A 27919-nucleotide genomic window follows, 5' to 3' on the forward strand; every position below is an offset into this window, starting at 1 on the left:
TGAAGGACAAAAAACACTGAGCAATTTGATCTAAAGGCTATTAATGGTTTTATTATTTTTAGCTCAATGAATAAATTACTGTGGTAAAGGTAGCTGAATTATAGACTCACAATTATGTTTAATGTCTGCTCAGTTCCAGGAAGTTAAACCGCAAAGTACTTCCTACTTTATGAGTAATATTTTTACTAATACATAGAATTTACCTTTTTCAGGTGAAGTATTTCATGTAATACAATATCTGTAATAGCACTGACAAGCCCTTTTCCCACAACTTTTCCCAGCAGCAATTCGAGGCTCAATTAATCGTAAATCTTGATAAGTCAACAATGTATTACAATGGTAATAACAAGTAAATATTCACCTAATTCAAAAAAAAAAATAACTCTTCAATGTTATATTTATATTGGTCACATATTTAAGCCAGAATGAGAATAAACAAATAGCTAAAAGAAACATAATCCAACCCAATAAAACAAAGAGTATATTTCCTACTTATTTTTCAATATTTGACTTGTAACAATGTGTAGATCCTATTAATAAGTTTCAAACTCTAGACTCAAAATGTGAAGTAAAAAATCAGATAAAACCGCCAAAGAGAAATAATATGAATACTTTAATTAGAAAGGTTTGTATTTCTAGTCCTCAAAGGCCAGATATATAGATGTCTGAGAGTGCTGAATTAGTTTCCTACCAAAAAAAATGAGTTTTAAACATCCTGGAGTAAAAGGAAAGGGTAAAGTTTTTAAAGCAAGCACTGAAATTATTTGAATTACATCAGGAGAAGAGAAAAGATACACAGAAATGAGAGCCATAGAAGAAAAATAATAATAATAGATTATTGTCTGCTCATTGTGTGTCAGTTTATGGTGTTAACTAATTAACAAACATTAGATTCTCACACTGATGCTCTAAGGTCAGTATTCCTATTTTACACGTTAGAAAACTGAAGTCAGAGAAGACTGTTGCAACAGTAAACAAAAGAGCTAGGAACTGAACATGGGCATCTCTTATTCTAAAAACAATGTTACTAACCCCTACCTGATGCTACCTACCTAGCAAGTAAAAAGCAGTAGAAAGAAAGTATTCACTCTTTTAATTTTTTATGGTTTTCTATTTTGAAATAATTTTAAGCATACCTAGGAGTTGCAAGAATAAGACATGAGAAACAATGTTTAAACAAATGTAAAACGTTAACAGTTGGGGAATATGGAAGATGAATATACTAGAAGTCCTTGTACTAATCTTGCAACTTTTTGGTATGTTTACGATGATTTCAAATTTAAAAGTAAAAAATAGGGCTTCCCTGGTGGCGCAGTGGTTGAGAATCTGCCTGCCAATGCAGGGGACACGGGTTCGAGCCCTGGTCTGGGAAGATCCCACATGCCGCGGAGCAACTAGGCCCGTGAGCCACAATTACTGAGCCTGCGCGTCTGGAGCCTGTGCTCCACAACAAGAGAGGCCGTGATAGTGAGAGGCCCGCGCACCGCGATGAAGAGTGGCCCCCACTTGCCGCAACTGGAGAAAGCCCTCGCACAGAAACGAAGACCCAACACAGCCAAAAATAAATAAATAAATAAATTTAAAAAAAAAAAAAGTAAAAAATAAATTAAGAAAGTATGCATTTTTATACATTTTTCCCTTAATCAGAATTATTGGAGTAAATTCGCAGACATGATGCACAATTTCCTCAAAATACTTCTATGTGTATTTCCTAAGAACAAGAACATTCTCTTTCATAACCACAGTATAGTTGTCAAAATCAGAGAATATTGATAGAATACTATTATCAAATCTATAGACCTTATTCAGACTTCACCAATTACCTTAATGATGTCCAAGTATAGAACAAAGTAGTATTGCAATCTGGGACCCTGTAATCCAGGATCACATATTGCATTTAGCTGCAATATTTCTTTAATCTTTTAAAATCTGAAATGGTTTTTTATTCTTTATCTTTTACAACATTTTCATGGCAAGTCAGTTACTTTGTAGAATGTACCTCAATTTTGTTTTTGTCTGATTTTTCCTCGTGATTAGATTCAGACTATGAATTTTTGGTTAGAACTCCACAAGAGTGATGTTGTGTCTTTCTCAGCGTCAAAAAGCACATAATGTCAGTTTGTCTCATTGCTGGTGTTGACCTAAACAATAAAACAGCCAGTTATTTTGTCGGCAAAATGGGTTTATTCAAGAACAACAAAGAATTGCAATTTGGGACATGCAACCTATGGAAAATCACAGACAAGTCCAGAGAACAAAGGTGAGGAACATTCTTTTATAGAGAAGGGAGAGTTAGGAGGAGCTGTTATAAACAAAGTGTCCACGGGAGGAAACTGGGAGTTCAAAGTGTTGTGGGTTTTTTATTGGCTGAGTTGTGACAGTCTCTCATTGGCCGGGCTGTTGCTAGGCCAGGAGAAATTCTTCCCTCCTCCTGCTGGGTAGTAAAGTAGTAACTTCCTGTTGGAGATGCAAAGGTACATCTCTCTCTGTTGGATCTGCAATTGACATCCAGTGGTAGGGCATGAGAGCTTCTGACTCCATTGTAAATGAGGTTTCTGTTTGTTAATTTTCACATTGATGATGGTAACTGATCACTTCATTAGGTAGTTTTTCTCAGGTTTCTCCACTGTAATTTGTTATTTTTTTCTCTTTGTAATTAATACATAATTTGTGGGGAGATACTTTGAGACTGTGTAGATATCCTGCTCCTTACCAAACTGTCACACAATCGTTTTAGCATTCACTGGTAACTCTACCTGAATGAAATTTACCCATGATGGTTCTGAGAACATACTAGTTTGATGCTATAAAAAAAATACAAGTATTTATTTATTTTTAACATCTTTATTGTAGTATAATTGCTTTACAATGTTGTGTTAGTAACAAAGTGAATCAGCCATACATATACATATATCCCCATTATCTCCTCCCTCTTGTGTCTCCCTCCCACCCTCCCTATCCCACCTCTCTAGGTGGACACAAAGCACCAAGCTGATCTCCCTGTGCTATGCAGCTGCTTCCCACTAGCTACCTATTTTACATTTGGTAGTGTATATAAGTCCATGACACTCTCTCACCCTGTCACATCTCACCCCTCCCTCTTGCGTCTCCCTCCCACCCTCCCTATCCCACCCCTCCAGGTGGCATAAAGCACGGAGCTGATCTCCCCATGCAATGTAGCTGCTTCCTGCTAGCTATCTATTTTACATTTGGTAGTGTATATATGTCCATGCCACTCTCTCACTTCGTCCCAGCTTACCTTTCCCCCTCCCCATGTCCTCAAGTCCATTCTCTATGTCTGCGTCTTTATTCCTGTCCTGCCCCTAGGTTCATGAGAACCTTTTTTTTTTTAGATTCCATATACATGTGTTAGCATATGGTATTTGTTTTTCTCTTTCTGACTTACTTCACTCTGTATGACAGTCTCTAGGCCCACCCACCTCGCTACAAATAACTCAGTTTTATTTCTTTTTATGGCTGAGTAATATTCCATTGTATATATGTGCCACATCTTCTTTATCCATTCATCTGTTGATGGACACTTAGGTTGATTCCATGTCCTGGCTATTGTAAATAGAGCTGCAATGAACACTGTGGTACATGATTCTTTTTGAATTATGGGTTTCTCAGGGTATACACCCAGTAGTGGGATTGCTGGGTCATATGGTAGCTCTATTTTTAGTTTTTTAAGGAACCTCCATACTGTTCTCCATAGTGGCTGTATCAATTTACATTCCAACCAACAGTGCAAGAGGTTTCCTTTTTCTCCACACCCTCTCCAGCATTTATTGTTTGTAGATTTTTTGATGAGGGCCATTCTGATCGGTGTGAAGTGATACCTCACTGTAGTTTTGATTTGCATTTCTCTAATGATTTGTGATGTTGAGCATCCTTTTATGTGTTTGTTGCAATCTGTATATCTTCTTTGGTGAAATGTCTATTTAGGTCTTCTGCCCATTTTTGGATTGGGTTGTTTGTTTTTTGATATTGAGCTGCATGAGCTGCTTGTAAATTTTGGAGATCAATCCTTTGTCAGTTGCTTCATTTGCAAATATTTTCTCCCATTCTGAGGGTTGTCGTTTCATCTTGTTTATGGTTTCCTTTGCTGTGCAAAACTTTTAAGTTTCATTAGGTCCCATTTGTTTATTTTTGTTTTTATTTCCCTTTCTCTAGGAGGTGGGTCAAAAAGTATCTTGCTGTGATTTATGTCAAAGAATGTTCTTCCTGTGTTTTCCTCTAAGAGTTTAATAGTGTCTGGCCTTACCTTTAGGTCTTTAATCCATTTTGAGTTTATTTTTGTGTATGGTGTTAGGGAGTGTTCTCATTTCATTCTTCTACATGTAGCTGTCTAGTTTTCCCAGCACCACTTACTGAAGAGGCTGTCTTTTCTGCATTGTATATTCTTGCCTCCTTTATCAAAGATAGGGTGACCATAGGTGCGTGGGTTTATCTCTCGGCTTTCTATCCTGTTCCATTGATCTTTATTTCTGTTTTTGTGCCAGTACCATACTGTCTTGATTACTGTAGCTTTGTAGTATAGTCTGAAGTCAGGGAGCCTGATTCCTCCAGCTCCATTTTTCTTTCTCAAGATTGCTTTGGCTATTCAGGGTCTTTTGTGTTTTCATACAAATTGTGAAATTTTTGTTCTAGTTCTGTGAAAAATGCCATTGGTGTTTTGATAGGGATTGTATTGAATCTGTAGATTGCTTTGGGTAGTATAGTCATTTTCACAATGCTGATTCTTCCAATCCAAGAACATGGTATATCTCTCCATCTGTTTGTATCATCTTTAATTTCTTTCATCAGTGTCTTATAGTTTTCTGCATACAGGTCTTTTGTCTCCTTAGGTAGGTTTATTCCTAGGTATTTTATTCTTTTTGTTGCAATGGTAAATGGGAGTGTTTCCTTAATTTCTCTTTCAGATTTTTCATCATGTGTAATACAAGTATTTAGGTCCTGATATTTAGGTCCCGATTGGTTACTCATTAGAGATGTGTAATGATTGGTTTTCAAAATCACTTGAGTAAAAAATAGATAATGGAAAGAGCTTTATGTGTAATTATAGCTGTGCTTCCTGTCGGTAATACTGTTATAGTCAGAGGTCCGGAAGCTTTTCCCTTTTAGTTCTTATAGAAATACAGACCTTAAATACAGAATTTATTTTTAGAAAGGAACATTTACTAATATTAGGAAAACACTTTATTCTCAAAGTAAGTATTTCCAGCATTAACACTTTCCAGCCAAAATCAGCCCTTCTAGAAGAACTGTTAAATAATAGAGAGAACACTGAACATCTGATCAGGACAGGTAAGTTCTTGGCCACTAGAATTTGTGAGACCTTAGACACCTAATGTAAACTCATGTGGCCTGAGTTTCCTTTTTTATAAAGTAAAAGGCTTGATTTAGGCCAATGGTTTCTTGACTCTGGATGCATGAGTTACAACATAGCTTTTTACAAATACTGATATCTGTCCAGCCTCCAGAGATTCTGACCTAATTGGCCTGGATATATCTCTCCAGGTGATGCTGATGCCAATTATGTTTAAGAGTCACTAGGTTAGGTGATCTCTGAGATGAGCCTAGCTCTGATTCTATGATTATGTGATTCTATTTCTCCTTCCCATAGCAAACCAGAGAGGTGGTACACTTCTCTTTCTCCTCCAGTCTTAATGTAAGTTTCTGGCTCATGCTCAGGGTAGTGATTTTCAAACTTTAGTGGTTAGTAGTAAATAGCTAGTTAAAAATGCAGATTTCTAGGACCCACCCCACAAAATTCTGATGTAGTAGGCCTGAGACATTGTCCAGCAACCTGTATTTTTTACAAGCACCCAGGTTCTGAGGCTACTATTTGAGAACCACACTTTTAGAAACACCTTCAAGCGTATAATATGTAATCTCAAGGATGGGGTTCTATCTGAGGAAGCTTCGGGAATCTGGTTCACTCTGGAATACAATTTTTGGCTAAATTATGAAGTTGATGCAGTAATTCCAGACCCTGAGTTTCTTAGCTCTGAGCCTTCTTCTTCATTTGAACTCCAGTCATATAGCCAGGATCCTGGCTTTCATCAAAACCTGCTCTAAATAGGTCAGAGAAAGAGAATTAGAATCCAGAATAGACAAACAATTTCTACAAATAAATAGAAACATTACAAAATTACAGTGGAAAAATGGGCAAAGGACATGAACAGGCAATTCACAAAAGAATGAATCCAATAGTAAATAAGCTTTAATAGTGTCAGTGAAATAAAAATTAATAAAAGAGTGAGACACCATCTTTCATGAATCAAATTGGCACACATTTAAAAGATTGATAGTATCAAGTGATTATTAGGGAAACTGGTACCATCGTGCATTCATAGGGAAATACAAACTAGATGAGCCAGTTGAGAGGGCATGTTGATAGTATCTATCGAATATGTTCATATTCAATGATGCTAAAAATGTAATTTCACTTCTCAGTATTAACCTTAGGAGTACTGGAACATAAACAAGAAAAAACATATTCAATAACGATTTTTAAAAAAGAAAAATGGAAACCACCTATATGTCCCTAAAGGAGCAAATGTCTAAATATGTGGTATAGTCTTGGTAGATATTATGCAACAATGAGAATAAATAGAAAGGATCTATAAGAACTAACTTGGGTAGCTCTCCAAGACTGAGAGCTGAGTGAAAAATCTAGTTAAAGAAGGCTATTCAATGTGGTACCTTGTCTCCAAGGTAACACCATCAATTCCTTCCTTTTGTACATACATGCCATTCCCCCATCAAGAAGCTAAGTCTGTTCTTGCCCTCTCCTTGAATCTGAGCTGATTTTAATGACTTTCTTGACCAATAGAATGTCACAGAAGTGATTTTGGACTTTTGAGGCTAAGCTGTAAGAAGCTTTGCAGCTTCCTCCTGGTCTCTTGGAACTTGTTATTACTTCTCGCTATGTAAAGAAGTCCGATGGTCCTGAGAACAGCATGTAGAGAGAAGATGTCAGCAAACCCTGGCTATTCTAGCCCAGGCAACATGTGACATGTGAGTGAAGCTACCATCTTGGGCATTATAGTCCTAGCAGATGCCATGTATTAGAAGAACCAAGATCCCAGACATAGGGTCCCAGTCAAGCCATTCCAGACATCCTCTTTTGAGCTACCTCAGTTGAGACTCCAGACTTGGTGAGTAGGGATGAACCATCCTTACTATGCTCTGCTTAAATTCCCAACTCATAGATTGGATGTTGGTTGTTTTACACCAGTAAAAATAAATATTACTATGATGGTTACCAAATAGTGATTTTTTTAAACTCCTTCATTCCTACTATATGTTGATTGGCATTTTATTCTAAAGACGGGATTTTCCTTCTCCTCTATTTATTTCTAATTCATTCATTTATATCAGAACACAGTCATAGAACCTTATTTTATTCTATAGATTATAATCCATTATTATCATTATTTATTTCGGTGCTTAAATTGTCCCAGATTTGACCAGTGGGGCTCTTTCAAGTGAGTTCCAGTATCATTTGAACAGTTCCCCAGATTTTTTAAAAATATTTATTTATTTGGCTGCGCTGGGTCTTAGTTGCGGAACACGGGATCTTCATTGCGGCATGCAGGATCTGGTTCCCTGACCAGGGATCGAAACCAGGCCCCCTGAATGGGGAGCACAGAGTCTTAACCACAGGAACACCAGGAAAGTCCCTCCCCTGATTTTTGAACATTCATTAATTTTTGGCATAAGATGATATCCCAGGCTCATTTTATGCAATAGTTTCTCTGATCCAGCTCTTATTTCTTTTTCAGGGAGCCCTGGCTCCTTTTAGTGAAGATGTTATTTAGAAACCAGGATTTGGGTAGTCCTCATTGATACAGGAATGTTGTTTCTATGCCCTCAGTACACAGAGCTAGAAAATGTATGTATGTGTGTTTGTATATATACACTTGCACACTGCTAGGTAGGTGGGAAGATGATAGATAGTAGATGGATAGATAGATAATAGATAGGTAGATAGATAGATAGATAGATAGATAGATAGATAGATAGATAGATAGACAGACAGATAGATAGATATGGAACAAACCATGAATTCATACTGATACCTCAAATCCCGATCCAAAATCACTGGCTTCATGCTAATCTTCCCCCAGTGCATAGTTGTACTCCTGTCAACCATGGTGATAAGTTAGACTTCTTTTACCCTCAATGTATATACCTGTTTGCATAAAGTAGTAATAGATTGCTTACCCACAACACTGCAAAAAACAGTCCTACTGACTAGAGTTCAATATTTGTGTACAGTTCTTTTGGCATTTATTCTAAGGTTAAGTTTTCAAAATACTGTATCCAAAATTTACCTGGCCTCATTGCCTCTCACCTTCAATGTGGTTCTACTTCTCATTTGAAACTGCTTAATTCCACTTTTTTCTGTTTGTATTCCATTTTAGATTCCCCTCATTCTTACTGGCCTTACTTTACTTTGTGGGTTTCATTTGAGTATGTAAAATATTAGTGTGATTATGAAAGTCAAAACTGTATGAAATATTATACTTGGAGATGAGTCACTCTCTCATCCCCAAACCTTCATTCCTGCTCATTCCCAGTAGATAGCCAATCTTTTTAGTTTCTTAGCTTTTCCTTCTTGTGTTTATTTTTTGGAAAAATAAACAGGTGCATGTATATTTTCTTATATCTCCTTTCTTACACAAAAGATAGCATACTATGTACTACTTACACTTTTTAAGGATTATTTTTATGATGAATTTATTGGCTTAGCATAGGTTTCTCTTTTTTTATTTATTTAATTTATTTATTTTATTTTTGGCTGCGTTGGGTCTTCGTTGCTGCGTGCGGGCTTTCTGTGGGCTTTCTCTAGTTGCAGCGAGCGGGGACTACTCTTCATTGTGGTGCACAGGCTTCTCATTGTGGTGGCTTCTCTTGTGGCGCATGGGCTTCAGTAGTTGTGGCACGCAGGCTGTAGAGCGCAAGCTCAGTAGTTGTGGTGCACGGGCTTAGTTGCTCTGCAGCATGTGGGATCTTCCCAGACCAGGGCTTGAACCCATGTCCCCTGCATTGGCAGGCAGATTCTTAACCACTGCGCCACCAGGGAAGCCCTACTTACAGTTTTTACTTTTCTTCTCTCACTAAACAATAAATCCTGCAAATCACTCCATATCAACCTTAGAGAGCTTTCTCTTTTAAATTTCCAAAGTACTTCATGATACGGATGTACCATTGTTTATTTAAACAATCTCCTATAGATGAACATTTATATTGTTTCTAATATTGTGCAATTAATAGCAATGCCACAATGAATAATTTTCTGCATATTAATTTTCTTATAGTTGGAGATAATTTTCAGGATAAATGCCTAGAAATGGAATTTTTAAGTTGAAAGGTAAGAGCATATGAAGTTTTATTAGGTATTACCAAACATCCCTCCATAAATTTTGTACCAATTTGCATTCCTGACAGTAATGTATAAAAGTGACTGTTATCCACAGGTGCCAAGCTTTAAAATTTTTGCTTATCAGATAAGTGAGAAATGGTATCTTAGTGTAATTTTAATTTTTCATGTTTCTTATTTCTCATATTATGCATAAAGTTGAACATATTTTCTTATGCTTAAGAGCCATTTATGTATGTAAATATTTTATACATAATATACATTATAAGTATAAAATCTATGGTTTAGGATAATGGTTGCTCTTGGAGAAGGACAAGTGGAGACTGGTAGTAAAACATGGAAATTCATTGAGCTTTTGGTATGTGCACCTTTTGAGTAAATTTCAGAAAAAGATTTTTTTTAAATGAGTGTCTTATATATGCCTTCTAAATTAGAGGAAGAAATTAAAAGGTATTAAAGAATATAATCAACTCAAACAAAGTTTGGATATGAGTGAGAAGGGCAAAAATAAAATCAAGAAAATATCATTAAAAAGCAGAACAGGGGCTTCCCTGGTGGCGCAGTGGTTGAGAATCTGCCTGCCAATGCAGGGGACACGGGTTCGAGCCCTGGTCTGGGAAGATCCCACATGCCACGGAGCAACTAAGCCCATGAGCCACAACTACTGAGCCTGCGCGTCTGGAGCTTGTGCTCCACAACAAGAGAGGCCGCGATAGTGAAAGGCCCACGCACTGCGATGAAGAGTGGCCCCCGCTTGCCGCAACTAGAGAAAGCCCTTGCACAGAAACAAAGACCCAACACAGCCAAAAATAAATAAATAAATAAAAATAAAGGAATTCCTTTAAAAAAAAAAAAAAGCAGAACACATGGAGAGCACAAAATAAGATAAGCGTTAAATATATGAGTAGTCACGATAACTGTACATGGACTAAGTGCTCTAATTAAAAAAGAGACATTAGTAAACTGGATAAAAGACAGTATATACCTATATGTTATTTAAAAGAGACATGCATGAAACATAAGGATATTAAAAGTAAAAATATGAGAAAAGCCAACTCAGGCAAAAACTACCAATAGGCACTAAGACAGAAAAGAATTGTTATATATAGAAGTGGTTAATACATATGATAAACAATAATTAAATAGGAAGCTTTAACAATTTTAAATTTATGTACACATAAAAAATGGAGCCTCAAAATAATATTGACCAAAGTGTAAAGATCAGATGTTAAATTCATAACCATAGTTGTGATAATAACAGATCAAACTAACAAAAAGTAGTAAGTATATAAGAAATATGAACAACTAGCAAACAAGAAGCAAACTTGATCTCATGGTCGTATACAGAATGTAGAACTCAACAGTTAACAGAAAATTGTTTTTTCAAGAATAGGAAAAATATTTACTAGGTCATAAATGAAGTCTTTGTTTCAATAAATTTCAGATTTTGTCATACAAACCACATCCTCTGACTGAAAGCAACTCAAAGCAACACTTCAAAAAGAGATAACTTTAAAAAAATCCCCTATGTTTGAAAATGAAAATGATTGATTTACAGATATCATAAACCTGTAATTTCTCAGTACAAATTGAAATATGGCCCAAGGGGTTAAGCAGATAGCATCATTAGGAGAACTGAGATGCAGATTCAGATGATCAGACTGACAGTCTCATGTTCTGTCAAACTGATCAAATAAAGAAAAAACTTTGAAAGAGTTAGAACCTCTCTGGCAAGAGCTTTTTTTTTTTTTTTTTAAATAAATTAATTTCAATACATTTTGGCTAAAATAATGTAGAAAATATACATTCCATATAGTCTGGGCAGGAATAAGGCAAGAGACTGTCATTGGCTTTCCGCATTAACATCTCTGTTGGCCAGTTCAACAAACTTTCTATTTTGCTATTACCTGGGGTGAAGGGATGCAAAAATAGCCTCTATCGGATATTAGAATGGTGGTTCTTAAATTTGGAAGTATATTAGAAACACCTAGGAAATTCTTTTAAAAATGTAGGACCCACCCAGGGCTCATTGAATCATAACCACCAGGGGCCAGAAATGTGTATTTCCAAAGTCTCCAAGGACAATTCTGATGCACAACCAGGATTCAGACCACCAAAAAGACATTTTACAATAATTTTACAGAAAATTATTGAGAATGTTATATAAGTTTAGATAAAAGAAACATTTTAAAGTTGTCATTAAAAATATTGTGACCTATTTCAGGAATGAGACCAAAAAGAAATGGCCCATTCCAAGTTGTTCTTTAAAAAAATATTCAAAAATTGGTTTTACTGGTACCATCTAAGAGAATTAATTTAAGATTTTGCCCCCAAACAAGCAAACAAACAAAATGAAGCCAGAATAACAGATGAGAAAGAATAGTAAAAAAAAGTTTGTCATCAATTTTGCTCTACTTTGTTCCTAATTTTTATTTTTAGTACCTTGGAAGACCAACAGGTGACTTCCCTTAACATGACTGAATACAAAGCTTTAGGAGAAAAAATAGTCCTCAGGTGATCTTGTCTTGTCCTTTGATTTGCTGCCATTGTATTATTATTATTATTATTATTGTAAGAACATTTAACATGAGATCTATCCTCTTAACAAATTTTTAAGTGTACAATACAGTACTGTAAACTATAGACACAACGTTGTACAGCGGATTTCTATAAGTTAATTATCTTGCATAACTGAAACTTTATACCATTTTAATAGTGACTCCCTATTTCCCCCTTCTCCCAGCCCCTGGCAGTCACCGTTCTAGTCTCTGCTTCTATGTGTTTGACTATTGTGATGCCTTATGTAAGTGGAATTATGAAGTATTTGTCCTTCTGTGACTAGATAATTTCACTTAGCATAATGTCCTCAAGGTTCATCCATGTTGTCACATATGACAGGATTTCCTTCTTTTTTGTAAGGCTGAATAATATTTTATTGTATGTATATACCACATTTTCTTTATCCATTCATCCATTGATGGCCATTTAGGTTGTTTCCACATTTCAGCCATTGTGAATAATGCTGCAATGAACATGGGAGTACAAATAGTTCTTCAATATTCTGACTTCAATTCTTTTGGCTAAATACACAGAAGCAGGATTGCTGAATCATAGTATATTTCAATTTTTAATATTTTAAGGAACCTCCATACTGTCTTTCATAGTGGCTGAACCATTCAACATTCCCACCAACAGTGTGCAAGAGTTCCAATTTCTCTACATGTTCAATTACACTTGTTATCTTTTGTTTTTTTGATAATAGCCATCCTAACAAGTGTGAGGTGATATCTCATTGTGATTTTTATTTGCATTTCCCTGATGATTGGTGATGTTGAGCAACTTTGCACATACCTATTGACCATTTGTATATCTTCTTTAGAAAAATGTCTATTGACATCATGTCTTTTTCCTATTGAGTTGAAGGAATTCCTTGTATGTTTTAGATATTAACCCCTTATCAGATACATGGATTGCAAATATTTTTCTCCATTCTATAGGTTGTCTTTTAGTTCTGTTCATTGTTTCCTTTGCTGTGGAGAAATGTTTTAGTTTGATGTAGTCCCACTTGTCTATTTTTGCTTTTTTGCCTATGCTTTTGATGTTATAGCCCTGAAATCACTGCCAGGATCAATGTCATGAAGTTTTTCCCTTATGTTTTCTTATAGGAGTTTAACAGTTTCAGGTCTAACATTTAAGTCTTTAATCAATTTTGAGTTGATTTTTGTGTATGGTATAAGATAAGAGTCTAATATCATTCTTTTCCATGTGGATATTCAGTTTTTCCAGTAATGATTTGTTGAAGAGACTATCCTTTCCCTATTACGTATTCGTGGAACCCTGGTTGAAGATCACTTGAGAGTATATGCATGGGTTTATTTCTAGGCTTTCTATTCCTTTTCCATTGGTCTATAGGTCTGTATTTTGCCAGCACCATACTGCTTTTTTAAAATTAATTAATTAATTAGTTTATTTATTTATTTTTGGTTGTGTTGGGTCTTCATTGCTGTATGCAGGCTTTCTCTAGTTGTGGCAAGCGGGGACTACTCTTCACTGCAGTGCGAGGGCTTCTCATTGCAGTGGCTTCTCTAGTTGTGGAGCATGGGCAGTAGGCTGTAGGCTGTACTTCTTGAAAGCCATCAGGAATATAACCAAAAGAAGAGCAGTGGTAAAGATTCATAGGAATTCAAAGAAAATTCAAAATAATTGGAAACAAATTGTAAATAATGATAGCATATTTACATGGGACTTTAGAAATTGTGACACTATACTATTATATCATTTAATCCTCACAACAATATGTGAAACCTGCTATTCCCTCCATTTTACTGAGGATGCTGTTTTAGAGAGGTTTACTAGCTAATTAATGATCACACAGCCAAGAAATGACAATTAGCATTCTAACTTAGATTCCAAGTCCACTATTTCTCCACTGTATCACACATAATCTATTTCTATACACTGATATGTGGACCATAAGTAATAAATTTAAAGTTTCAATAAAAACAAGTAAACATGTCTTGGAATTTTCCAACATTTGGTGTAACAGAACTCAGGAAAAAAACCCAATAAAGCATGTTTAAAAACATAAGTTAATCTGAAGGTGAGGAAGATTATTCCATATGTCCCCCAGAAAGGAAACATTTGGAAATCTATGTGCCTAAGAAGGTAAATATCTTAAGGTATGAGGAAAAAAAGCAGCAGAAATAAGATGATAGTGATGTTGACATGTACAGCACAGATAAAATGAGAGACTGGAATGTTCCCTATACAGATTATAAAACTAATGGAGAGTCCACTTTTTAGTCGCTTCCTTCAGTGCAAATGAAAATGTCTTGATTACTTTTGTTGACAATATTTTTCAGAAGATAGAGGATTGAAACTAAGTAAATTGCTACCCCAGAGTTAATTCTGACCAGCAAAGAAAAACCATCAAGTAACAAGAAAATGTTGGAAACCTTCAAAAGGAAATAACCAAGGGACTTCAGAACTTACCAGGGAAAAGAAAGGAAAGGCTGGGTACAGGAGAATACATAACTGCAGACTCATAGAAAAGAGTCAGATATCATTCTATGGCCCAAGACTCTAAAAGGAAAAGTAATCTGGAGATGACAAACTAAAATTCTGACAATAACCATCTCCACTTATCTCTTGGAAAGGTGAAAGATAAAGTGGGTGATTGTGTAGCATCACAGGGAGCGTCCAAATGAACTCAGATTTGTTAAAGGGTATCTTTGGAAAGAGGGCACGCAATTAAGTATGATAAAATAATCTTAGAAATACTACAGTCCAAAATAGACTAGGTTTCATTAAATTGCTAAGAACAAAAGGAGATTTAGAATTATGTCCAGAGCAAGACAATGAAGGAAGATGTCAGTCTCTTCTTTAGAAGAATAGTAAATTGCAAAGAGAAAGAGAACCATGAAATTCTTACTTTTCTTTCATTTCCTCAATCAAGGAAAATAAAAGTTAAATAAAGAGACAAACACGTATTGGAAAGGGAAATAAAATACTAAACAAAAGAGATAACAGCACTATTTCATTCTGGTAAGTCACTTCAGCATTTTGGTCTAGTTTCCAAAATTTCCTCCCAGCTGTAAATGTTATTCTGCTATTTGAAGAGTGAGAGAGAAGTTTTCGAGCTCAAAATAAGGAAGGATTTATTTTTAGTAAAAATGATGTCACTCACCTATGGCCTTTATAACCAAAAGTGCCCCAGCCCCTTCTGAAGAGGTAGCCCTATGTAGATCACATAACCTTGCCTTCTGGCTAAAGCTGATTAAACTAAGGGCGTGACCTTTGCCAAATTATGCCAATCCATTGGGTGAAGTGACTTGAAGCAAAATGGTTTGAGCTAAACCAATCAGATTATCTCATAATATTATTTTGGAACATGGAAATAACCAAGCAGTTATCATAGGTGTTAAAGCTTGAAGAATTCCCATAGATAGGGACTCAGAAATAGAATCAAGGCCATGAGGGGGTCATGAGAAACTGAACATATAAAGAAATATAAACTATGAGTAAGCAGAGACTGTAAAGTAGAGAAAAGATACACGAACATGAAGAAACATGTAAGTGTCATTACTGACAGCAAGGATCAGCCATGGGGAGACGACCACAACCTTGGTGGTGGAGCCCTACTGGGAATATCAGTAGACCTCTGTTGCTGAGATGCTTAGAGAAGCATTGTATCCTCCAAGCTTCTGAACGACCATTCCATTCTCCTAGGGCCAGAGTGTGTGCTGTCCTTGAGTTCCTAAGGAATCCATTCTTTTTCATCAACTCTACCTTACAATAAACCTTCTCATACTTGAAAAAATGGGGAAGGTAGATATGTGATAGCTCTGGAACCAGAAAACCTGCACTGTAGACTGTTTAAAGAAGATTCTATAATTTCATCTTTTTAAAGGATGTTTAATCTGCCGTAGGCAGGATGGATTACTGGTTAATAGTGTGGGCCCTGGAATTAAATCAGACATGAATTCCAGACCTGTATTCTTCATAGACATAATGTCAATGTTTGAACACAAAAACTTTGTTTTGTCTGCTACCATATATCTTGTCCACAGAAGAGTGCTTATCATATAGTAGGCATTCCACAAACATTTGGGAATAAATGCATGAAATTGAATAAGTTACAAGACCTATTTAAACCTGTTTCCTTATCTGTAAAATTATACTTGACTTACCTTAGAGGACTGTTATGAAGATTAAATGATGCAAACATATAGTACCTCACCTGGCATGGTGAGTACTCAGAAAGTGTGCTAATTATTAATACTTTTCTTGTTTTGTAAGACATTTTCAGGTAGTTTATAATGTTTGTGATTTGTAAAGTGACAGTATTCCAGTCTCCTTAGAATCGGATATAAAATCTCAACATATAATTCTACTACTCTTAAATATTTTTACATCAGTCAGGAATCATATAAGTGAAATAATGGACCTTGTGGGCTTTGACTCTTTTTGGTAAGTTTTTATGATTTACAAAAATTGCTCAATTCATGACTGCAGCAACTGGATCAAATGTACTGTTACATACTCCCAATTTTGTAGTAATTAAACACTTCATTGTGCACCTCATGATATAGGGAATAGGGTCTAATTTTCTTTGCATCCTCAGTGCCTAGGTAGTGCTTGCTTGACACAACATAGGTGCTCAATACATGTTTATGGGACTAATGAATACATATTCATTTTATTGTAATAAATAAATATTCATGTACTTGCTGTCTCTCAGCCATCTGGTGCATCTTGTAAACTATAAATAAGCTGACTACTCTTAGATCAAAGAATATACATTCTATGGGGTAGCCTTGAACCAATGAGCTCATTGCAAAAGTCTAATTTCCAAAGACTGCAATAACACTTTTGGTAAGCATCCCCTAGCAAAGAGGCAGTCAATAAATTGTTTTTGAATAAAAGTTCATTGTTTTGAATGGCACATGGAAGAACAGTGAAATGACTAACATGATGATACAAACAAGAACTAGGAAAGATACAATAAAGCAGATGGAAGATATAAGGCAAAAGTCATTAACATTACTGAAAACTGTATTTGAACTTTTCCAGGATTTTTTTTTCCAAAACAAAAGAATAAAGATTACCAGAGATTTTAATACACAAGATATTTCAGGGCACTAAAAAGGGAGAAGAAAATAGTTGTTTGACCAATTTAAAAGGAAAAGATGGACCATGCCAGAAGAAGTTGTTGAGAAGGATAGTTATTACTGTTGGATCAAGACAAATTTCTTGATCAGAAAAACTAATTTTTTCTTTCAGAAGATGACAAGTGAATTTCTGAGAATTGTTATCAGTCTATGCTAAAAAGAGATAATATCAATTTTTTTCCTCAAATAATGTAAAATTGGTGGGGCAAAGATTGTATTTACCACAGGACTTGAAGCTCTTTGGTTTTTTTCAATTTATTTTTTTGTTTTTGCCTTACTGTTAATAAACAGGCTTTGTTAATTCTCTTACCTCAATCCTATTACTTGTTCAGAGCTATTTCTGTAAAGGTCATCAATATCCAGGGATCTTAAATCTGAGCTTAAACCTGTTCCACTTCGAGAGGAGTTCAGCAGACAGTAATTCTTACCCACTGAACACAATCGAGGACACCAGGCACTAAACTGTGAGTCTACAGGTAGTCTTCTTGATAATATAACTTTTACATTTTTACCTTAGGGGAAAAATAATGATTTCACTGTTTATATATTATTGTGTGTTCTTTTAAAATATTGCAAAGTAACATTAAGTAATATTTATCTACTATGAAGATAATTAAATACTGTGTATCTTTCCATTTTAAAGTAATTTGCACCAGTCATCTTCACTAATGTAAGCTCAGAGTAAACACACAATCTTGAGTCTGATATTCTAGAAAGTTAAAACCATGAATAGAGTATTAATTTTGAAATTTACAATTCTTCAGTCCTTCCTTTGAGTGAAGGGAGAACTGACAGAAAGAAGTGATGATTCCTTGAACTTTGTATTTGAAGAGTTGACTCCCAAGCTGTGAGAGGGAGTATTAACGTTCAGCACTAAAGCACTCTCAGACCTCTGAACCAAATATTTAACAAGTTGTGTGTTCTTGGGCTTTCTTCTTGATATTATATTTTTTGTTTTGTGTTTTGTTTTTTAATTTTTAAAGTGGGAAAATGATGTCTGTTTCAAGAAGTTTACTTCAAAAATTTAATGAGACAGAAATGATGTTTTTAAAAGAAAACACATGGAGTTTGTTGATATTTGTTAAATTAGGTAAAATTTTTCTTTCAGTTTTTTTCTTTTGGCATTTTGCTCCTGTGGAGGTGATTATTATTACTAATAAACCTTACAGTTTGCATCATGAAAATGAATGAAGTAAGGTTTTCCCATTCTTTTGCCATGGAATATTTTTATTAACTGCAAAAATAGCTCTTAATTATAGCATCCATTTTAAATATATATATTTTTTTGACGATTATGCATGCTACTTAGAATTACCTAATGTTAAAGCTAGAAAAAATTTTAGAGATCACTTAATTCTCCACAGCAATTTTTTGCCTAAATATTATGTTTGTAAACTGGATTTAATATTACATAAGTTATTGTCAAATATATATATAAACCATCTGTGATGTCTATAATGGAATTCAAATAGTATGTCCTGGTATAGTGTTTTTACAAGATACAGAGATTATTCAAAACAAGATATATATGCTCTGAATTTCCCACCAGATTCTGACATTTCTATTTTCTTCAGAACAAGTAAGAGAATATCTGTATGTAGTAAGAGCAAACCTGGATAAGTTAATGTCTTCTTCATTTGTTAGGAGCAATAATTCAGTTATAATTTGAAAGCTCCTATTTTCCCAGAATATTTTTTACTGATGATACTGGTTGACAAATATGATTGTTATTTGTTATACATTCCTGACATACAAATTGTTCAAAAGCCTCCCTACATCTCTCACTTGCCTGTCTCATTTGTTGACAAATCAAAACTATTTGAGAAAGGTAGAAGCTAAGAAAGCATTCTATCTGCTCTGCAGTATCTTACATGAAAGTTTCTATCACAGTTCTTCTATCAATGTTATTATAAACTTTAGACACTAGGGAGGAAAAAAGTAAAAAATAAAGTAAGGGATGTTTTCAATAGCATCAATATGTGAGTTTTATATGTAAAGAAAAGAAAAGGAACATTTGCTTAGAGCCAACCATTTGCTCAGCATTATTTGTTACAGCCGTTTTGAGGATGGTGTGTCCTATGTTCCATTCATGCTTCTGGGGATTTATTTCTAAAGAAAACTCTCCTTATGATATAAAAATGTAAAAGTTGACCTACCCCCAAATTAACAACTAGAGTGACTAAAGGTGGCAGCAGAAATCTCGAGTGTTGTTACTGTCTCTTTAAAGTCTTACTCTACTAGACAACTGAAATTCAGAAAATATATATGAATCACTATGACATAAATGCTGAAAGGAAATTCAAACAGAAAATCACTTACAAGCTGAAAAATCAGAGTTAGAGAGATAATTCATTGGAAAACAAAAATGTCACATTTGAATTAATACCTCCCATTTTCCACATATGTACACATTTACAGAAAACCTTTTTCCTATTGTTTTCAAGGCAATTTCATGTACATTTTATTAGCCTGTATTTCATGACTTCAAATTAATCTCCTTTTCAGGTTTCACATTCTTAAATGCCTTGTGGCAAACAGACCTTACTAGAAGTAAATCAAAGTATGATGGTAAAGGACCTTAGTCAGTAATGAGACAGGAGAATGTAAAACAGCTTTGAGATAAATGTACAATATGAATGTGGATATGTACATACACACACACAACACACACACATACACACATATATTTGAGTGAGGGAGATAATTAGACATAAGCAGTGCATATACATATTGATTCCAAAATGAAATTTATATTAGTTTGACAATGTCTGTTATTAATTTTAAATATTTGGTTCTAGTATCTAAAATTTTAAATTATTTATTAATTATCATTCTACTCAATACTTATTAAGTCCCTACTATTAAATACTATATATTTTATATAATACATTTTATATCATTTAATCCTTACACAGTCATTTGAGGTAGACACTATTATCACCCCAATTTTACAGATAAGAAAACTAAAGTACAGAGAATTTTAGTGATTTGCTCAAGGTCACACAGCCAATAACTGGCAGAGCTAGATTTGAACCCAAGTGTTTATGTGTTGTTAATCGTTATGCTATACTGTCACTTGGAAACATTGCAATGCATGGTTCCTGCCCACAAGAAGCTAATTCCTCACTGGGTAGAAGACATATATAAATAAACCAATTTGAGAGTAATTCAAGAAATTAACTGATATATTATGAGGCATAAAATCCCCTCTATATTAATATTAAACCTAAGACCACATCACTCTTACTAAAAATCTCTAGTTCTCAAAGTCAGTAAATAAAAGAGTGGGGTGGGGTAGAGAAAGAGGAAATTATGGCTTGGGTGAAATCATCAGAGTTAATTTTGTGATTTGAGAGATAATGCAGTCTTCACAAGCCCAGTAATATCTCCCATGATCTGAGGTGGTGCTGTCAGACCTATCTGATGTGAAATTCCCACCACTGATGACTTTTTTTTAATAAGAAAGAAAAAGCAGAACTGTTTTCTACAGGAGCCCAATATGACATTGGGGAAGTCAGTCGTAGCAGGGCTTAAGGCATCTGACATTAATATATTAGCACTGGTGAGAACATTAACCCGGCTTAGTTGATCAGATTAGCTCACAGTCACCTTGAAAAACAAAGGAAGGCACAGATCTATAAAGATGTATGGTTAGAGGTGGAAAAGGGTAGAACATGAAGCCCTGCAAGGGTGAGCAGCCCAGTGTATTACCCTTATGGAGCATAGACCAAGACACAGAATCTAGGTTTCTATCAAAAGTGAAGGTGAAGCAGAATTTCTATAGATTTTTCTCACCTAGCAGTTTTGCTTGGTTTCAGCCACCTAATAACACAGTATGTTCCAAGTATGCCTTAAAGATAGATAATTTGCTACATTCCACTTCAGTTAAGTTAAAGAATTATTTTAATCAAGCACTTCAGTACTTTACTCCCAGTTGGTTATTTACATCCCATGACTAATCATGTTCAGACAAAATAATGTCATTTTTAGTATAGCACCTTCTCTAAAACAGCTTCTTATTCCATGTTTCCAGAAGGGAACATATGCATTCATGTATAAGAGAGAGGGAAGGTTATTTGTTTTAAATTGCACGACAACAAAAAAATATTTTGAATATTTCACATTGAAGATACTTTAATGCTCTGTTTTTTATATTTTTTATGTCCATGGAAAGATGTCATGTATGTCATAGGAAGTTCATTTTAATCTTTGGTTATTTAACCTCTTTACTTTGTACTTAAGGAAACCAGTATCAGAATACAGAATCTAAAACCTTAAACTACAATTAAAAAAAGAAAAAGAATGAAAACACATTTACCTGAACCTCAGCCCTACTAAATAAAATGGAATAATTCTATTGCGCCTTTTCTTCACCCTGGCATTTATAGCTTTTATTTCTCAACAGAAAATAATAGTTTTTGTAATGCTTAAAACAGTTTTTTTCCCTCTATATGAAAAATACTGATACACAGTGTATTCTTAGATCTACAACTAGTTATTTGATCTGACCTAGATCAAGGTGAACCCATACATTCTAACCAAAGTCTATGTATCACTCTTCTGATTTACTTTTACACAACACTCTAGATTGTATTGCAATTAGTATAGAACACCAATATTTTCCTAAGGACATCAGAACAACCCAGAGACTGGCCAAGAAAATAACTGGCATTTGTATTATTTGATATGTAGGGGTTTCCGGGCCTATATTTTTATAGGACCTTCTGTGGCATCCCAGGAATGCAGGTCCAGAAACAAGGAAAGAACTAATAAGCAATCCAAAAATTGGACAACATAATCCTAGTTATGCCTCATTTCCCTACCTGCAATTCTTAAAGGATAGATGGGGAACCCTGAGACATACAGAGGCCCCAAAGCTTTAGAAATTAAGGAAAAGATGGGCTATTCAGGCCCAAAGCACAGAAATAGTGGCCACCATCTATTACATAATGTAGATAATTCTTTACAAAAGTAAGAACCAGGTGCTATGAACTGAACTGTGTCCCCCCAAATTCATATGTTGATGACCTAACCCCAGATGTGATGGTATCTTGAGATAGTAATTAATAAGGAAATAATTAATGGTTAAATGAGGTTATGAGAGTAAGACCCTGATCCATAGGATTAGTGTCCTAACAAGAAGGGACACCAGAGCTCCTTCTCTCTCTGTCATATAAGACACAAGAAGGTAGCTGTCTGTAAGCCAGGAAGAGAGGCTTCACCAGAACCCAACCCTGTCAGACCTTGATCTGAGACTTATAGCCTACAGAACTGTAAGAAAATAAATTTCTGTTGTTTAAGCCTCAAAGTCTGTAATATTTTGTTATAGCAGCCCAAGAAGACTCAGTTACCAGGAAACTATGTTTACGTGTGAGTTTTGACAAATAGAAAAGTGGCATAAAGTTTGAAAGACTAAAGTGTTAGTTTCCAAAGATATGCCACACATTGAGAAGATTTTTATATAAAAGTTGAGCTACATAAAAACAGGACTAAGAAACAGGCTTAATTTTAGAAATTGATCTTAAAGATTGCTGAAGCCATAGAATTGTTACTTCAATTACATTTAAAAATTCAAATGTCATTCTTTGGAGTACAGAATTAATTCTTTTAAAAAGGTTGAGGTGAGTCCTTGAGTGAAGTACCTCACTTAGTTGCACAAATCTCCACACAAAGCTCAGTGTAACATTTCCTTAATTCTGCCACACAAGCAAGAGTAGTTCTATAAAGAGCGTTTTGTAGTTTTATTTTGATACATAATTGTTGTATATTGCCTATTACACTTGCTTTTTATGAGTGATCCAGAGACATAGGATTGATGATAAATTCTCAATCAGTATGTATGATTGTCAAGAACCAACAGCAGGCAAAGCCATTTTGTCTTCTGTACTAACTTTCCAGTCATTATCAGTCATTTAGAATTAATTCAGATAACTTGAAATAAATAGACTCTTCTATTACATTTAGTATAAATGAATGAGGTTTAATCCAAAACAGAGACATATATAATTCATATAAGTACTATCTCAAGAAAAATATAATTTAAATAAATACTATCTCAAGAAATATATCATTAGAATAAACACTATCTCAAAGAACAAGGACATGGTGACTTATTGATCTGTTATTTTTCATATTCTCATCTTGGTTTTAATGCTTATGCAAAAATTAGGTTGATTTGTTTCATTCATTCATTCATTAAGCATGCTATTAAATAGGTGATGGCATAGTGGAAAAAATAAGTATTTTAGAGATTTGAAAGTCAGAGAAACCTGGATTTGAAATTTAGCTCTATCTACTCCATACTACCTCTGTGAGCTTTGGCAAGTCACTGAAGCTCACAGAGCCTGAGAATTCACATCTGAAAAATGAGGAAAATTGTTCTGTGAAAATTTAAAACAGTGTGTATAAAGTACCTAGCACTTAGATTCTTTCAAAATTGCTGCTGTCATTTACGGATTTTTTATAACATGTGAAACAGTTATAAGAAGTAAGGCAATGACAAGTGAAGACTAGTCTCTGTCCTGGAAGAACTTACAGTAGTAAAGCATGTAAAAATAAGTTCTATAAATTGCTGTGGATGCTAGGAGAAAAATCAGTTTAAGGTACAGTGATGAGATGAGCCCACTATTTGAAAACCTACCAGTAAATTACAACAGTTAGTATTGAAAGCAAAGCTCTTCTGGAACACTGAGAATCTACAGTAAATTCTAAACTAGATGTTCTGATTAGATTAGATCAACATATATGAAATGATAAACAAATGTCATCATCACGGTATCATGTGAACAAGAATAATGATGATAATGAAATATTTTAGGGGTGGATTTGGGGATTTTAGAGAGTTTTTTAAAACAAATACTTAAGAATTTTACTTACTTCCTTTCTATTCTAGATTATCACTATTATGTGCAAAACAGGAACTAAAAGAAAAATTGTTTTAAATTGTGTCATTTTATTTCTTAATAATTTCTATTCCATGGATGGGAGGTGTTAGAGTTTTGAGGACAAAGTTCGAAAAATCTTATCCCACATAAGCTATTATTTTAAACTACTATTAAAATCCTAAACTAAGAGGAAAATAAACACTAACTTGGTAGAATTATGCTTTTAAACTATATTTCTCACCAATATTAACTTTACTTTTACTTTTGAAGAGTTTGGTATGTAAAATTTATGGCTAGTGGGAAGCTGCTGCATAGCACAGGGAGATCAGCTCAATGTTTTGTGATGACCTAGAGGGGTGGGATAGGGATGGTGGGAGGGAGGTGCAAGAGGGAGGGGATATGGGGATATATGTATACGTATAGCTGATTCACTTTGTTGTACAGCAGAAACTAACACAACATTGTAAAGCAATTATATATACTGCAATAAAGATTTAAAAAAAAAAAAAGAGTTTGGTAGTACCCATTTGAGTGAGTGACATTCTGTCAAAGGTCATCCAAACACAATTTTTACTTAACACAGATTTCATTAATTGAAACAGTATTATAACTGTCTAAAATCAGAAAGGAACAACATCACAGATTTTTATAATATATCATATGGAAAATACAGTAACTCTTGAACCACAGTAAATCTTGGGGAAGGTAGCAGATTATTTTGTCTTCTTGCCCTACTTTATCACTAATTTCCAATCACACAGCATGTGTTTACAATAACCCAAAGTCTTGTAATAATCCTATTGTTACTTTAAATCCTTTAACCTAAAGCAGACATGGAATTTTTTTAGCCACTAATAATACCTTTGCAAGCCAAATATTGATCATATTTTTAAAATGACTGTTACATTATATATGGAAACATAAAAGATAGAAATGTAAAAGATATATTTTTATTTTATTTTACAGACTTATATAGCACTTACTATGTGTAAGCATCTGAGCACCTTCCAAATACTAACTGGATTAATTTTAGGATATTAAAGCAAATTTTGAAGAAGATAAATTATTTGAGATAATCAGAAAGCTCCATAGTAAGTTAATGACAGGGGATATTAACAGGTGGGCAGGTCAAATATATCAATAGCTAATTACAATAGACTTGTGTGTTCCTCTACAGTGTCTTCAAGCAGTGCAAGCAAATATGCCTCATATTTCAATATTTTTCTTCAAACTTCTGTCTCTGTTGACTGGTTCCCTTAGTAGTAAATTTCACCAATCTTTGTACTCTTACTCAAATGGGGGCATTAGGTAAGGAACAGACTCTGTCTTTTACTACATAGGTAACCCAGCTGACTTCAGTCTTAGTATTTGTGAATACCATACTAGAAGAGTTTTGTTCTTCATGTAATTCAGAGCCCAGCGGAATGCCTGGCCCATAGTCTATTCTTAACATACGCTAATCCAATCAATGAAACAGGTTTTCCCCCATGTAACTGGATTATCTCTTCAGTAAAGGGATTCCTTGAAATTGGTGAAAGTCTTTTTGAAAAGTGAAATTTCTTTTTTTCTCCACTAGATTGCCAACTAGGTTGGCAAGAAACAGGTCAAGAAATAAGTTATGCTTCTGTCTCTTCACCATTTGAAATAAAATTATTTTTATTTAAACTTATTTATATTTATTGTGAATAGTACCTACCCCAAATTATTAATCTACTTTTGCAAAATAAAAGAGACTGTCTTGAGTCTCTACTTTTCTGGGGACTAAATAGCTATTGAAGTTATGAAAAAGTATCCATTACTTTGTTCTGTAGTGGTCTTTTGAAGCAAACTTATAATACTCATTTTTCTTAGACGTAAAAATTATTTTTAAATAATTGCATTAAGTAATTAAGTAGCCTCTTTTGTCCAACAATTTATTTATTTCCATTTTCTCTTATTTTCATTTTCTTTTATTCTTTTTCACTACTAAATCCATTCAGATTTAAAATTCTCTATTACATTTATAGCTACATAAATACTGTGGAATGGACTGGCATTCCTTTGACAGCCTTCTCTTAAAAGTCTTTTCTTGTTCAAATTGGCAAAACAAATTGGCAAAGACCTTTGACCTCCAGTGATTCTGGGTAGGAACTGTAATGAGGGAAACAATAAAATTAAGATACCAGTCCAAATGTTGGGGGCAGAAGTCCCAGCCAAAAAGGAATCAAGACAAAGAGCTCTGTTTTACCATTCTGTGCCTTGGGAAATCACCAAACAGACCAAGCTCAGTGTTTATCAACAAAAAACTAAGATGGGATCAAAGCATAAGCTGGGTGATATCATTGCTTAAAACTGACTTTGAGGACTTCCCTGGCGGCACAGTGGTTAAGAATCCACCTGCCAATGCAGGGGACAGGGGTTCGAGCCCTGGTCCGGGAAGATCCCAAATGCCATGGAGCAACTAAGTCTGTGTGCCACAACTACTGAGCCTGTGTGCCACAACTACTGACACCTGCGCACCTAGAGCCCATGCTCCGCAACAAGAGAAGCCACTGCAATGAGAAGCCCGAGCACCGCAGCGAAGAGTAGCCCCCGCTCTCCACAACTAGGGAGAGCCCATGAGCAGCAATGAAGACCCAATGCAGCCAAAAATAAATAAATTTATTTATTTATTTAAAAATAACTGACTTTGAAAGAAAGAGGCAAAGGGGAAAGGGTAGAAGAAGGAGAAAGAGTAAAAAGATAGCATATCCCCTGTCAGTATACCCTCTTTGACTTGAAAAATTCAAGAAAGTCACAACTATATGGACCTTCTTGGGGAATGTGTTAGTATGTATAATAGAGTTTTCCAGATAAAGGAAAAATAAATAGGCAAATAAGTTGGATTTGAATGTGAACTAAGAATAAATAGGTTCTACATGAAGGCATCAGGGAGTTTCCTAAGAATAAAACTCCATGTGCTTTTGATAGATTTTGTGACAAATTTTAGCTTCTCAAAATTCTATAGGCATAGTTACTGGCTGTTTTCATTTGCTTGGTGGGTAACGTCACCAAAACGTGCTTTATGGTATGGAGAGAAGTTATAGTGTTAGGCTTCGAATCACACTATTCCTTAGATCATAGTTCTTTAATGCCAGTTCAGAAGCTGGATTTGTCAAATCACACTGAGAAAAAATGATACAGTATCTTAACTTCCATTAATAGTGTAATGCTTTAAGACAGCTCTAAAATCAAATGTAGATTCAAACACTTGCTCCACCACTTACTATGTGATCTTAGGCAAGTAAAACTTAAACTCCCTGTCCTTCACCTTCCTCACTTGGCATTAACAATTGTCCCTGCTACACATGGTTGTGTGAGAATTAAGTGACTTTTGACACAATAAAATGATTGGTACAATGCCTGGCACATACAAATGTTCATAGTAAGTATATAATTATTATTAATTAAAACATTATTATTATATAAAATGATTAGAATATAATTTTATGAAATTTAGTAACAAACAGTAATAATAAAGAAAATCAGTAATAAATAATGTTTACTAAGTACAAAGACCCAAGCTGAAGGCTTTTTAAGTACAAAAAAGACAAACTATAAATTATGTAAAATTCTTAGGTCCAAATATCTTTAAGGACACAAATATTAAATTAATGTGCTTTTACAAGGTAGATAGAAAACTAAACACTGCATCACTTAGTCATAACCCTTAACTTACATGGAACCTGGCAGCAGAATATATACATATATTTCTCCTAGAATTCATCTGTCGTCATTACTTCTTTGTTTATCCTATAGATTATATCAAATCTGAATCTCTAAAATGGAAGGAGCCAAAAGGCAAAGTTTGGAGGAAGACTCTGAAGGACAGGCCACACACACAGGTAAGCAAAGTTAAAAGAAAAAAATAATTATAAAATTAAAATTAGATCTGGAGATCTCTAATGTTCTTATTGCCAGTATTCAGTATGAAATTTAAGTAATACCTTTGAATG

General features: G+C 34.6%; 1 protein-coding gene across 1 annotated transcript in view; it reads left to right on the forward strand.

Moving 5' to 3' along the window:
• The first annotated feature begins 3188 nt into the window (after positions 1 to 3188).
• Positions 3189 to 27919, forward strand: part of PDC (phosducin) — a 43536-nt gene continuing 18805 nt past the window's right edge. Inside the window, exon 1 of the mRNA XM_082402309.1 lies at positions 3189 to 27808. Within this exon, the coding sequence (XP_082258435.1) occupies positions 27748 to 27808 (61 nt within the window). The 5' untranslated portion in view covers positions 3189 to 27747. The remainder of the gene's footprint in view (positions 27809 to 27919) is intronic.

The sequence above is a fragment of the Balaenoptera borealis genome (assembly GCF_965194805.1).
Source record: "Balaenoptera borealis genome assembly, chromosome: 1".
NCBI lineage: Eukaryota > Metazoa > Chordata > Mammalia > Artiodactyla > Balaenopteridae > Balaenoptera > Balaenoptera borealis.